At 42.3% G+C, this 14,429-nt stretch overlaps 1 protein-coding gene across 1 annotated transcript in view; it reads right to left on the bottom strand.

Annotated features, from left to right (window-relative positions):
- Positions 1 to 1,716: 1,716 nt before the first annotated feature.
- The window catches only part of GFRA2 (GDNF family receptor alpha 2), a 387,887-nt gene continuing 375,174 nt past the window's right edge, over positions 1,717 to 14,429 (bottom strand). Inside the window, exons 8-9 of the mRNA XM_085633864.1 lie at positions 8,795 to 8,848; positions 1,717 to 3,061 (exon numbers count right to left, since the gene is read on the bottom strand). Of these exons, the coding sequence (XP_085489990.1) occupies positions 2,945 to 3,061; positions 8,795 to 8,848 (171 nt within the window). The 3' untranslated portion in view covers positions 1,717 to 2,944. The remainder of the gene's footprint in view (positions 3,062 to 8,794; positions 8,849 to 14,429) is intronic.

The raw sequence follows: 14,429 nt of genomic DNA, 5'->3' as shown, positions 1-14,429 counted from the left end.
ACTTCTTGGATGAAGTACTGGCAGCCAATCAGATCTCATGATGAGATGTGTGGTTAGGCTCCGCCCAGATATAAATATGATTTTGATTTTGATTTTCTCAGGAACTACTGAACGGAGTTACACCATTTAAGCAAAAGGCACGACTCTGAATCAAGGTCTACCTTTATACCAAATTTGGTGTAATTCCGTTCAGCAGTTCGGGCTGTAGCTGCGGCTAGAGGTCCTATGGGAAATTGCATGGGAAAAACACGTTTTGGGACCCCCCTTTTTTCTCAGCCCCCTCTACACGAATCATCCCGAGACAGTCAGGATAGGAGTGGACCGGAGCTGGCCAAAAGTTTTGAAAATTTCACGAAGATTCATCAACGGGTGCCAAAGTTATTCCAAATAGAATGTTGCCGATTTCCTATGGAAAATAGGTCCTAACTATAACTACCTACTGGCGACCGCCAGTAGGTAATATGTATATATATATATGTATATATTTTTTTTTTGTGCCTTATCAGCCCCCAACCCTTACACCTTACCACTCTAAGCCAGAAAATCCCCTTAGCTCCCAAAAACCCTTAACCACCCTAAACCCTAAAAATTACCCTTGACACCAAAAAACCAAAACCCACTCTAAACCCTAAAATTACCCTTGACGCCTAAAAACCCATACCCACGCTAAACCCTAAAATTACCCGTACCACCCAAAAACCCACACCTACCCTAAAATTACCCTTGCAATCCAAAAATCATACCCACCCTAAACCCTTAAAAGGGCATTTCCCATATATATATATATATACACACACAAATATATTCAAGCCATTGAATATTTACCTGCAAAATACTTATATTTACTTGTAAAACTGTTACCACGCATATAACTTTAACATTTATGCCTTTACAACACAATTCTTTGCAAAGGCATGCATGGTAAAGGCAAATTCATTGTTAAATCCTTCGTGGTGAAAGCATGCATGTTAAAGACGCACACGTGGTAAAGCCTGCGTGGTAAATGACACGTGGGGTTCAGCCATCGTTGCAAAGGCTGTTTCCCATGTGGAGATACTGAACAAATTGGTAATGCTGGCCTTGATTCTTCCGTGTAATTTTTCATTTTTCATCAGTTTTTCACTAGGAGTCTCTACCTGCCTTCACCAGGTGAAGTCTTCGGGTGAAACCCCACAGATCAACAGAGTTACCATAGAGCTTATAATTCTATAAATCACTTTATAGTGACAGATGGAAAAATCACCTAGGCTTTCCATACACTAAAAGGACCAAATTGCACAGCCACTATCTTTGGGGCATTTAATGACTTTTGAAGTTTTTTATCTTCAGCATGAATATTCGGTCTGAATTTTTTATTGTGTTGAGTTTCTTTGTTTTCTGTGTAGCAACATGTTATTAGATGTCCCATTCCAATGTTTTGACTCTCTTAACCAATTGGTCTTCATCAATCTATGCATAAAAGTTCCTAGAAGGTAAAACATTATTTTTAAAAGTTTAGTGAATATTAGAAAAGTGTGGAGGGGATGGCAAAGTTACAGGCCATTATATTCTGACTTCTAATAAAAAATCAGTTCTACCCTTATTAAGGCGTAGGAGGATAAGATACCACTTTCTAGAGTTGAACCTATTAATATATGGATGCAATGATTGGCGACTATTCAGCAGAAACACCATATTCCTTCATCATGGTAGGGGGGCACATAAAACAAAGACATCCCAGCTTGTTGTATCATTTATTTACTCATTTTCCTAAGCGTATGCCCTTTTCCTCATCAACACTGACGAACAGGCCCAGTAAATTGAGGTTTTCTTTTTTCATCTGTTTTATGTTTTTCTAATTTATAGACATCATTAAAAAAAATAAACTTTACAGTAATACATTAGTTTTTTCTTATTTTGTTCTTTAAAAAAAGAAGTAGGGAAAGGAAGAATAACGCACGAGATATGACTATGTGTATACCCATATATGTATATATAGGCTAAATATATATATACATATAGACCGTGAAATGAGGGGTACCAGACTAGCAACACGGTTTGTGGAGGCGAAATGATAACCAAAAAAACAAATTGCTGGAAGAATATTCAGAAAAGGACAATCAGAATATTTGAACAATTTCACGCTGTCTTGCTTTTTTCCTTTAAGTTCAATTAAACAATGAAAGGAATAGAAAGGAATATAATTCAAACAAAGCAATATTTTCTTCTTTCACCAGCTATCCTCCTGTTAGGTTTTTTGTATTTTCAAAGTCATAGCAAGTCTTTGAGACAGACGCTGAAAAGGCGGTTAGCTCCCCTGAAAAATGAACTACACTTTTTACCCTAGATTGCACCAGTGGAGATGGCCCAATGGCTGTTAGAGGGGGCGATGCCACCTTCCTCTTCTTCACTCCCTTGCTCTAATAAAGATGAGGAATCCGAACAAGAGACCACAAATGGTTGCCAAACAGTGCTGAGCACACGTAGATTTTTAAGAACAATTTTCATTAACCTGTTTCCTCCGCTCCTTCAAGGCAGTCCTGGAGCCAAGGTAGCGAGATGCACCTCTTATTCACCTTCTTAACACTATTCCATCCACCTCAGGGTTTCTTGAGGCTTGCATTGAGGTTCAGCACTTTGAGATGCCAAAAAGCACTCATTTCTATCTCCTGTCGCACTGTCTCCATCACAGTTATGGGTCTTTCTCAGAAATTAAGGTGTCCTCCATGGGGAAAAAAATAAACTCGCAATTTACTCCACTCCAAGACACAGCCTATGCTTGCATGCCCTCCCGCTTCATTGTCTCTTGGAAACTCTTAACAAGATGCGTCCAGTTCTAGGTTTCGGTTTTGAAACTTGGCGGAAAACCAGTTTTTTTGAGTTTGAGACCATATATTTGCAAACATTCTTCCCCCTCCCCAACCCCAGGCTGTTTCTGTTGTTCTCACATTCTTGCTTCCAGATTTTATAAAGCCAGTTTGAGGATTAGGAAAGGGAACGCCGCCAAAGATCGCCAGCCGTTCAGCTGAACACCGTGTGACTTCTCATCAATGTAGCTCATGATATCCGTCGTCAATTGCGTCTAGAAGATAAAAAGAGATAGTTAGGTTCCACACAGTGATGCAATTCCCAGCTTCTTATTTTTCATGTTTTTTAATTACCATGTTTCACGGTCTAGAAGATAAAATAGACATAGGTCCCACTAAGTGATACACTTCCCACCTTCTGCTTTTATGTGTTTTTTAATTACCATGTTTCATGGTCCAATAAAAGGTTCTGATTATCTTCACTGCTACTTCCAACTTGAGAAATTCGCTCACAAAACTATGCAAGTTATTTTAATTTTCACTTGACATGCTTTGATGTTTCGCTAAATTTTGTGCTATGCGCTGGTGGAACTGAAGTCATCAGCATCACTTCTGCAACTAGGAGACATGCAGTCGCAGCCGGTACAGGAAAGCACTGTGGGGAGGTTGAGCGGGGCAGGGTGGGGGGGAAGTTGCTAGACGACGGAATAGGTTTTATGTATTTATTTAATTTTACCTATTCCTATGACTGTCGACTTACCCCCCACCAGCCCCGCCATCGCCCTGCCTCACCGCTCTTGCCCACGCTGGCTGCCGCTGGACACGTTCAATTGTGGAACATGCAGGCGCTCAAACCAGACATGTGCGTTTGCCCAGGCCCTAAAAAAATGAGTTACGGATTGGCTACAAACGTGCTGTAGTCACAGAGAATTGTCCTAGTCAGTAATAGATGTTTGGCCGTTACACATCCTGCATTCAAGCATGGAACCTCACAGGGGTCATCCAGGACCCCTATAAGTTATTGTGTCCCTCTGTGGAGCGTGCTCATGTTCAGCATGATCATAGCTAGGCCTGTGTTAAATTAATATTACAAAGTCATAATTTAATTTAAACAAGATTTTTTATGTTTTATTTTTTATTTTGCGTTATCTTTTTGTTGATCTCATATTTCTTGTTGAATGTTAGTTTGAGTGGAAAATGTCTTCTGAAAACTATGTCACTGGTGTGTACTGTGGCTGAGACATTTTCTGCTCGAATGAGGCTCCCGTTGGTATCTCGCGTACCTTTTTAAAAATGTTTATGGGAGATATTAGAAAAGGGCAACTGCACAACACATAAATTCATCTAATTTCCACAAATATTATGTTTATTATATGAGGAGAAATTTGTCCTGCACCCAATCCTAAGTCTACATATGAAAGTTTGCCTCTTTATCAAAAGTAGAAATAAATATTTCTAAATTCACTGAGTGGTATCGTGGCCCCTTTTTGTACAGTGAGCAGAATGTTGGTCTCTGCTCGATATAGACCACAATTACTTTTTTTTATTTGGTTTCAGCTCCGGTACCACATAGTTCAGGTTAGGCAAATGAATATGAAGGAGTAGGGTGTACAGTTTACTCCTGAGGTAATAAAAGGTAGGTTGAAGGTGCAAAGATGAACTGAGCACCTTGCGCTTTCAAAATGTGTATGTATGTCCCTTCTATGAATTAATAATTTGAAACATTTGCATATTTTCACAATTATCTTTTGCTTAATTTATAATGTGAATTTTGTACTCGGCAACAGTGTTCAAAGTTGTACAATTTGTAAGAACCTTTCCCCACATTTGCATGAAAATCAGGACTTTCACAAACGTTTACGTAGGAATGGGAGAAGTGTTAATTACGGCAGTGAAATTGCTAAATTCTTCATAAATTTGCATCATGCAATTTTTGCATCCAGGAAGCTTGCATGTTCAGAAAATGTCCCAACAAGAGACAATTTCTCCTCAAACCAGTCTCTTGCCGTTATTTTGCTAGACGTGTTTTTATACAAATGACAGGCTTATGTTAAAAAGTCATGTCAATACCTGTAAATCACATTATACTGTAAAAGCATAATTTCGTAACATTTTTATGGACTTTTGGTGAAACTTCATATAAACATTAAGTGATTTCTCATACCCTTAAATTTAAGTAATAAAAGATAAACTTGCAGAGATAAATGCTGCATACCTTGGCGGTTATCATACGAAAACTCTGAAAAAAGTAACATTTCAGATAAAATGCCTGCATAGGTTTTCCATCTTGGCCAAGTTTGATTAGAGTGAAAAATATTTCACAATGCATGGAAATACTTTGCAAAGGTGAACTTAATAAACAAAACTTTATACGTATACTTTAAAATTCATGGACTTCTAAAAATGTTGGTAGCATAAAAACGTCTTATACCACCAGTCCTTGAGTACAAGACTTGGAAAATTCACTATTTTCACAATTCTCCCATCTTTGGAATCAATCATTTTTACATTCATGTTGCTTGCTAGGGAATGAAATCCCTTCCCCTAATAATGAGGTGGAAAGTAAAAACAGCTTCATCCAAATCAAGGGACTAAACTTTCTGTAAAACATGTATACATCATAGTTCTGCTATTCAGCTCCTAAACTACATCTTTCTTTAGGAGGTATTTCAAAAGTCGGTGCACTTTCCACATTTTGTAGAATTAATCTCTTGTGAGGATTATTGTGTTTTACGGAAACAGAAAGAAATATTTTGCAAAACAGCAAGCAGATCCACAAATGTTATTCTGAAAATGAAACAACATGTACAGAAATTATCTCGATTGCGAATTGGTTCATCGAAGTTTGCAGAGATTTTACTAGTTTTATTATCAATATCATGTCCCCTGATCCAATACAGAAACATTACAGATACTGATTTCCCAAGACCCTGGTGTCTGCTGGGGCAGGGTATTGTCCCTTCTGGTCTCACATGAGTAATCCTCACCTAGCTGGCTGCTTTGTAGAGGCCTAGTTAATATAAGACATGCTCGCAGTACCTTATTGGATACAGTGCCTCGGCTACTGCTTACTATTCCAACCTACTTAAAATCCAGAAGAAGTATCTGTAGCTGAAACTTGTCAACCATGAAAGATGCAAGATAAATAGATGGATGATGATGAGCTCCCCAGGCCCCTCCCCCAACTTTGTAAAACAATAATGCTTCAGACTTTCTGCTTCAACTCTCCACCTCAACCCCCTTGGCCCAGTTGTCTGTCAAATTTGATATCTCCCCCAATCACTTCATCTCCTTCTCCTGCTCCGTTCACAGCCTACTGGACAGTTTATTTGCTTTGTAATAAATAATTCTCAATCTTTCTCAAACTCAGTCTAGAATTTACCCCATTTCAGAAACATGGTAATGCTCTATACCACTAGTACCCATGTTGCAGTATTTATTTCTGAATTTGCATTTAGCATGCTCCTGGTTCTTTTGATACCGGTGATGGCGTTGGGGGTCCTCCATCATTCTTACTGGACTCTTACACCTCCTCGCCTTCCTGTCATATTTTTATATTTAATTTCCTCTACTTTCCTTAACCATATACCCTTTATTTGTTGGTAGTTTACCATCTACTTGGCCCTTTCTCTTCTTGTAAGAAAATGTTCAATATCATTCCTTCCTCTTTCTCCCATTTCTTTCTTCTTGTTGACTTCAACCTCCATCTGCACATCACTCAAGATACTTTTTTTCTCTCAATCTTGCATTCAGTTTCTGTTTGAAAATTATCTTCCCCCATGTTTATATCCTCACACGTATCTTAATGTTATCTTCTATCAACTATTTTCAACATATTGGTCTCCTTTCATCCTAATCTTTTGTCGACCATTTTCTTCTATTTTTTTCTTGTTTCTTCCATCCTCTGTTTCGTATGGTCTTCCATTGTCTTTTCTTTGTCATGATCTTGAACTTCTGTGACTTCAGCACTTCCCATTTCTATCAGTTCTTATCTGATTTCCGCCAAATACTTTTGGTCTCTCCTTCCTAATCAGCTGCCTCGCCTTTTGTCTTTCACCATGCACCCTGCGTTGGATATGCTTAACCTTCTGTATCCTAACATTCCTTCTTATAAAGCACTCCAGCTATGGCTTACTCCTACCATCAAAACTTCTCTCTCTGTGCACCACTGAGCAGAAAATATTTGGAAGAAGTCTCACGCTCCTCTCAATAATGCACACCAGTCCTCTTCACTTTTTCTATGACACTGATCTACTGTCTTTTAAATACAAATATTACTGGGTTATCAACTTAGCCTAACTTCCATTTTTCTTTACTCAGTGAACACCTTCTTTCTTGCCTTTTTTCTCTCCTTCAGTCTTCCTTGCTTTTTCTGGCACTACTATGTTTTTATCCGCTGCCCTTCTATTAGTCCGATTTCCATTCTCTTTTCTCTGCCAATCCTATTGTAGTCCCCCTGGTCTTCCTCCCACATTCATATTCCTTCTGCTCATCCCCAAAAACACTGCCCTTTCCACTCCTGCCTATCTCTGGCAATGCCACACAATTCTTCATCTGCCCATTCTTATTTTTTTTCTTTCTACTGCTCTACACCAGCTAATTAAAAAATGACTCATTTGATATAAAGCTAAACCAATGCCTCAACCTTTGATTAAACGATGTCCCTCGTGAAATGGTTCATTAGTAAGATCTGGTAAACATCAAGGAATGAGAGCTACCTATGTTAAGAAGGGACTAGATGATCTTTTGAGATGTGAAGTGAGGTCTATCTCTCCAGAGGCCACAAAGTCCTTACGAAAATATGGAAGCTCTGTGAACTCACAAGCATGGATGCACAAACCGTTGGAATGTGTGTCAACCTTGTGTATGACTGGGCTACGTCGATTTGGACCCTGGTTTTAGGCATTGCCTCAAGTAAGATTCTGGGTGCCATAACTGGGAAATGAAATTACTATTATGGGATAGTCAACTGTGATTCATAAGTGAATGGCCCCCAAATGTACAAGTCATTAGACTAAAAGATTTATGAGCATAATGAGTATGGGAAACTATCCGTCATACTTGGAGATGTCCATAGGTTTGACACAGATAGTTGACTGCTATCACCGGAATGGCAGAGGCCCAAAAATTGTAAACACTTCACGGAATGGATGGCTGGGTAACAATTGCGCAGAGTTGTGAAATGATAAAGCAATTCAAATTTTAAATAGCTCAAAGGATATGGCAACGGCCATCCACCATATACCAGATGGTATAGAAATTCTACACCATTTAGACATACAAACTAAATATATCCTGAGCTTAATCCACAGTTATTCAGAGTCCTTAATGAATCAACATTGAGAAGGTCTAGACGCCACTTTCTCTTCAATGCTACACGTGATGCCGTTACTTATGGATTACGAAAGAAATTTGGAACTTGACATAGCTGTTATGCCTTGACCTTCCAAGGTCGTTCGGATCACTTTATAGCATTAGCCCTGAGGAAGTCTGTGGCCTACACCACATAAAACGAAACACGTGTTGACGGCTAGGACTGTTGTTGGAGAAGTTGATTTGAAATAAAAGAAGATAAAGAAGACCTTCTCAATGTTGATTCATTAAGGACAAAAATTGTAAAGACGGCTGACTACCATCGATTTTCAGAAAAACACCCCAAAAAGCAGCACTCTGACTCCTTAGAAGTGGTGGCGTTGTGGCAGGTTGTCCACCACCAATGAGGTTCCGAGGGCAGAGCCAGCTGAGAACTTGTAGATGAAAACTGCATTTTCCATACCTCTAATTAAGGTGGGGGGACTGCGAATGTGGTGAGGCGGGCATCCTCCAGTTCATGGCAGTCTGGCACCAGTTACCATTGAATAACTGACATCTCTCTCTGGAAGGATACACTGTAGCAGATTACCTCATATCCTGTGCACAGAATTTTAGACTGGGAAACCAGTCAACAGTCCTGATACTCTGTACAGCAGTGAATGCATGCGTAGCGCAGCGCACAGCCAGGGACTTACTTCTGGAATGCAGGGACTCAGCTCTTGGGATTTGTTGTGCTTCAGCCCATATTCCTAAAACAAGAAAAGAAAGGATATCAAAGGAGATAAATACAATACAGTCCTTGGATTTCCTGTCCTTAACTTCTTTCTCATTACTAGTGGGGGAATTCTAGACAGTTTCACAAAAAATCAGAACTTGAACCAATGCAGGAGTGGTCGCTAATCATGCCATTCATTAGAATATATGGAATGATGCAGGGCTGGTCAAGCAGCGGGTAGGGAAAACTGTGTTAATGTTTTATTTTATGGGTGAATTTTAATACTAAACATTGACAACCTTGTGGGAAAGAATACCAGATAGGAAAAGGATTGGTGAGTCCTTCTTCCATCCCAACGACAGGACAGGAAACTTCTTCTTTTGTACTTAAAGGACCTGAGTGGGACTATTCACGCCCCTCGTAACCACAGTCCTGGACCTACAGAAAGTACGGAGAACCTTGCATCTTCCCTTAATCGCATAATAGGAGACCTCTGGCTGGAGCTCTGCACCAACATGCAACAGCCCTTCCGCGAGGGTGATTGTGAGAGAACGCTTCTGCTTCCCCTTGAACAGAATGCCATACGTTATGATTCCCCATACATCTTTTGGATAATCCCCATTCTTCCATGAAAGGAGATGGAAGGACCCTTCTTCAAACAAAGCACATGATAGATCCCTTCCTCTATCACTCAAACTTATTTCGATGGGCATCAGCACGCTTCACAAAATAACAATTTCAAATAGATAAGCACATTCATTTCATTTAGTTACATTTTTGCTACTTTCATATTCAAATGATTCCAGTTACGTGATGTAGTTCTGTCAAAACATTTTTGAAGGCAGTCAGTCTGGTGATTTTCCCTGTACTCTTTTTAACTAAACTAGAGAAATACATCAAAGATGGCCACGCAGAGTGTCTTACTGACTGAGCGCAGAGCCTTCCAGCTAATTACATATGCGGTCTAGTTATTAGTTGATATCGGGAAAGAAAGATGGCCGCATCCTACGTGGAGTGGCCTTGTAATTTATAGTCGTACCAAGACCTTTGCTCTCAATCTCCTGTTACCGAGCATCAAGGTGGGTGAATTTAAATATTTTTCCAAACTGCATGTGATGAGGCCATCCAGACATGTGGTCGCCAGTGCTGTTTGCAGCATAAACCCCCAGAACAATGATCTATCACAAGGTGTTCTTATACAGAAGTGCACAAGTGACCCACAAGTACTTGGATTGGAGATGCAAGAAGCCTTGTGGAGCTTACTCAAGCCTGCCCATTGCTTAATTTGAGCCGGTGGTTTCCGGTGCTCGGCACCGGCACTTAATGGTTAACACCAGAACTTATAGCACGAACTCGACTGAAAGGTATTGGAGCACCAGTTAAAGACATGTTCATTTTTATAGGCACGGGGAGATTAAGTGATTTGCTCAGAATCACAGGATGCTGAGCCTATGCCAAAAATGGAACTTACTTCCCTAGCTCCAAAGTCGGCAGCTCTGGCCGTTACACACCATCCTCTCCTCACTTGTAGAGTTTCATGGTTAGCAGCTAGTTCTGTCATAGGCAGCGCTAATAGGAGCGATTGGCTGGTGCAAGCTGCCTCCTGACCAGAGCCACAGCACTTATATTTTCACAAATTAACCACTGTGCCTGCCACATCTCATTAGGGTTGCCGAAGAGTGGCTGACTATCTAGAATACATAAATGATGTGCTTTTTCCAAGAAATGGTGGGTAGAGAATGACTGGACTGTAATGAAAAGGTAGATGTCTGAGAACAGCTGGACTGGCAGAACTGAAACACTCAGATTTCACAGAGTCTCGGAAAGGCCTACGGATTAAGGTAGAGCCAGTAAATTATCAGGTGACCGTCATCGATCTTGGTTCAGCGCAATCACATACATCACCAATATGTTCTGAGCAGCACGCAGGGCTTCAGTTGATGCCGCGACATGCCAGGCGAAACACTGACAAGCCATCTGTATTTTTCTTTATCTCTCTTTTTCTTTTCATTGTTCTGTCCAGTTTCTCTTTTGCTTTTTTATTGCTCTCAATAGTCTGTTTCCTCTTTTTTCCATTTTTCAATTCATTCTATCTCAGTGCTCTTTCTCTTTTTACCTTTTTCTCTCACTCTCGTTCTCTCATTACTTCATTTGCTCTTTTTCAATCTTCTCTTGTTCTTTCTTCTTGTTTTCCTTCCATCCCACTTATGTTACCCCTCCTCTTTCTCCCCTTTTTCATACTTTGTTCTCTTTTTCTGCTTGTTACTTTACATAATCTATCTCCCTCACTCGCTCCTATATCCCATTATTTTTCCTTTCTGCCTTTTTATACAACTTTTTTCCACTTTCAGATGTATTGCTCCTATTGATCCTCGCCTGTCTATTACTTCTTCCTTTGCTTAACTATCTTCCCCCCTCTCTGTCTCTCTTTCCTCTTCATTTTGAGCGGTTTTCCAATCCTCTCACTTTCCTTATCTCTTTCTTGCTCTCATATTTGCTTTTGATTTGCCCTACTTTTCCTTTGGTTACTCTTCATTCCAACATCCGACCCTGTCTCATTTATTTTATATCTCCTTTTGCCTCACTCTTCTTTAGTTCTCTGTCTCATTCTATAGATTTTCCTCCCTTACTTTTTCTAATTCCTCCTCTTGTCCATCTCACCTTTTTGCTACTTCGTCCTTCTCTTGACTCTCACCTTATTATTTGCTTGTCATCTCACACTCCCAAAGCCCTTCCCTCTATGTTCTCTCATCCTCTCTCTGTTCCATCTCCATCTATCAGTCTCACTTTAACCGTGTCTCTTTCACTCTTTCTGATTCCTTCCCTCATCTATGTGGCTCCTTACCTCTGCCTTCTATCTCAGCCTTTCCTGCCCCTGCACCCTCTCTCCTCTTTCTCTCCCTGTCTCATCAAACTCTCAAACACACTTTCTTTGTCTCTCGTTCTCTCTTCTTTCAGCCTCCCATTCTCTGTCTTGATTGCCTCTCTTTTCGGCCTTTCCCACTCATTCCTTTCTTTTGCTGCTAACTCCTGAAGTCTAGCACATCTTTAGACGCTCTCGCCGCCTCTTTCCTCTCTCTCGGCACACTTCACTGCACATTTTCCCGGGGGCCGCCAGTTCCGATAAGGAACGCTCGAGGTATCTGACTTTGAACAAACAGGAGGCAAAGAGCGGCTTCCCATGAGGAAGGGGCCGGTGCAACGTCGTGACTCGGTTATTCTGCTGCTGTGCCAGAGACCCGAGGGACAACATGAGCCCGGTCTGCGAGATGCCTCTGATTACTGGTATATGATTGAGGTGTGTGCCAAAGCCCTCAAAGCCATGCGCCAGACAGCACTAATCTAGGAAAACGCATAGCTGGCACACCCCTCCTAACACCGAGCAAGGAGAAAGACGATGGATCCCTGCCAGGAGCCGGCCTGCCAATCATGGGGCTTCCCCAAAGTGCTGGCTGCTCTGCAAACTACAATAGGGGCAAATGGAGGCAAAGTGACCCTCTGAGGGACTACTAATGTGGGTGGCTTCTCTGCAAACTACAATAGGGGCAGATGGAGGCAAAGTGACCCTCTGAGGGACTACTAATGTGGGAGGCTGCTCTGCAAACTACAATAGGGGCAGATGGAGGCAAAGTGACCCTCTGAGGGACTACTAATGTGGGTGGCTGCTCTGCAAACTACAATAGGGGCAGATGGAGGCAAAGTGACCCTCTGAGGGACTACTAATGTGGGAGGCTGCTCTGCAAACTACAATAGGGGCAGATGGAGGCAAAGTGACCCCCTGAGGGACTACTAATGTGGGAGGCTGCTCTGCAAACTACACTAGGGGCAGATGGAGGCAAAGTGACCCTCTGAGGGACTACTAATGTGGGAGGCTGCTCTGCAAACTACAATAGGGGCAGATGGAGGCAAAGTGACCCCCTGAGGGACTACTAATGTGGGAGGCTGCTCTGCAAACTACACTAGGGGCAGATGGAGGCAAAGTGACCCTCTGAGGGACTACTAATGTGGGAGGCTGCTCTGCAAACTACAATAGGGGCAGATGGAGGCAAAGTGACCCCCTGAGGGACTACTAATGTGGGAGGCTGCTCTGCAAACTACACTAGGGGCAGATGGAGGCAAAGTGACCCTCTGAGGGACTACTAATGTGGGTGGCTGCTCTGTAAACTACAATAGGGGCAGATGGAGGCAAAGTGACCCTCTGAGGGACTACTAATGTGGGTGGCTGCTCTGCAAACTACAATAGGGGCAGATGGAGGCAAAGTGACCCTCTGAGGTACTACTAATGTGGATGGCTGCTCTGCAAACTACAATAGGGGCAGATGGAGGCAAAGTGACCCTCTGAGGGACTACTAATGTGGGTGGCTGCTCTGCAAACTACAATAGGGGCAGATGGAGGCAAAGTGACCCTCTGAGGTACTACTAATGTAGATGGCTGCTCTGCAAACTACAATAGGGGCAGATGGAGGCAAAGTGACCCTCTGAGGGACTACTAATGTGGATGGCTGCTCTGCAAACTACAATAGGGGGAGCTGAAGGCAAAGTGACCCTCTGAGGGACTACTAATGTGGGTGGCTGCTCTGCAAACTACAATAGGGGCAGATGGAGGCAAAGTGACCCTCTGAGGGACTACTAATGTGGGTGGCTTCTCTGCAAACTACAATAAGGGGAGATGGAGGCAAAGTGACCCTCTGAGGGACTACTAATGTGGGTGGCTTCTCTGCAAACTACAATAGGGGCAGATGGAGGCAAAGTGACCCTCTGAGGGACTACTAATGTGGATGGCTGCTCTGCAAACTACAATAGGGGGAGATGAAGGCAAAGTGACCCTCTGAGGGACTACTAATGTGGGTGGCTGCTCTGCAAACTACAATAGGGGCAGATGGAGGCAAAGTGACCCTCTGAGGGACTACTAATGTGGGTGGCTTCTCTGCAAACTACAATAGGGGGAGATGGAGGCAAAGTGACCCTCTGAGGTACTACTAATGTGGATGGCTGCTCTGCAAACTACAATAGGGGTAGATGGAGGCAAAGTGACCCTCTGAGGGACTACTAATGTGGGTGGCTTCTCTGCAAACTACAATAGGGGCAGATGGAGGCAAAGTGACCCTCTGAGGTACTACTAATGTGGGTGGCTGATCTGCAAGCTACAATAGGGGCAGATGGAGGCAAAGTGACCCTCTGAGGGGCTACTAATGTGGGTGTCTTCTCTGCAAACTACAATAGGGGCAGATGGAGGCAAAGTGACACTCTGAGGTGCTACTAATGTGGGTGGCTGCTCTGCAAACTACAATAGGGGCAGATGGAGGCAAAGTGACCCTCTGAGGGACTACTAATGTGGGTGGCTTCTCTGCAAACTACAATAGGGGGAGATTAAGGCAAAGTGACCCCCTGAGGGACTACTAATGTGGGTGGCTGCTCTGCAAACTACAATAGGGGCAGGTGGAGGCAAAGTGACCCTCTGAGGGACTACTAATGTGGGTGGCTTCTCTGCAAACTACAATAGGGGCAGATGGAGGCAAAGTGACCCTCTGAGGGACTACTAATGTGGATGGCTGCTCTGCAAACTACAATAGGGGGAGATGAAGGCAAAGTGACCCTCTGAGGGACTACTAATG

The sequence above is a fragment of the Triturus cristatus genome, chromosome 11, assembly GCF_964204655.1.
Source record: "Triturus cristatus chromosome 11, aTriCri1.1, whole genome shotgun sequence".
NCBI lineage: Eukaryota > Metazoa > Chordata > Amphibia > Caudata > Salamandridae > Triturus > Triturus cristatus.
This window is presented reverse-complemented; position numbering and strand designations above follow the sequence as displayed.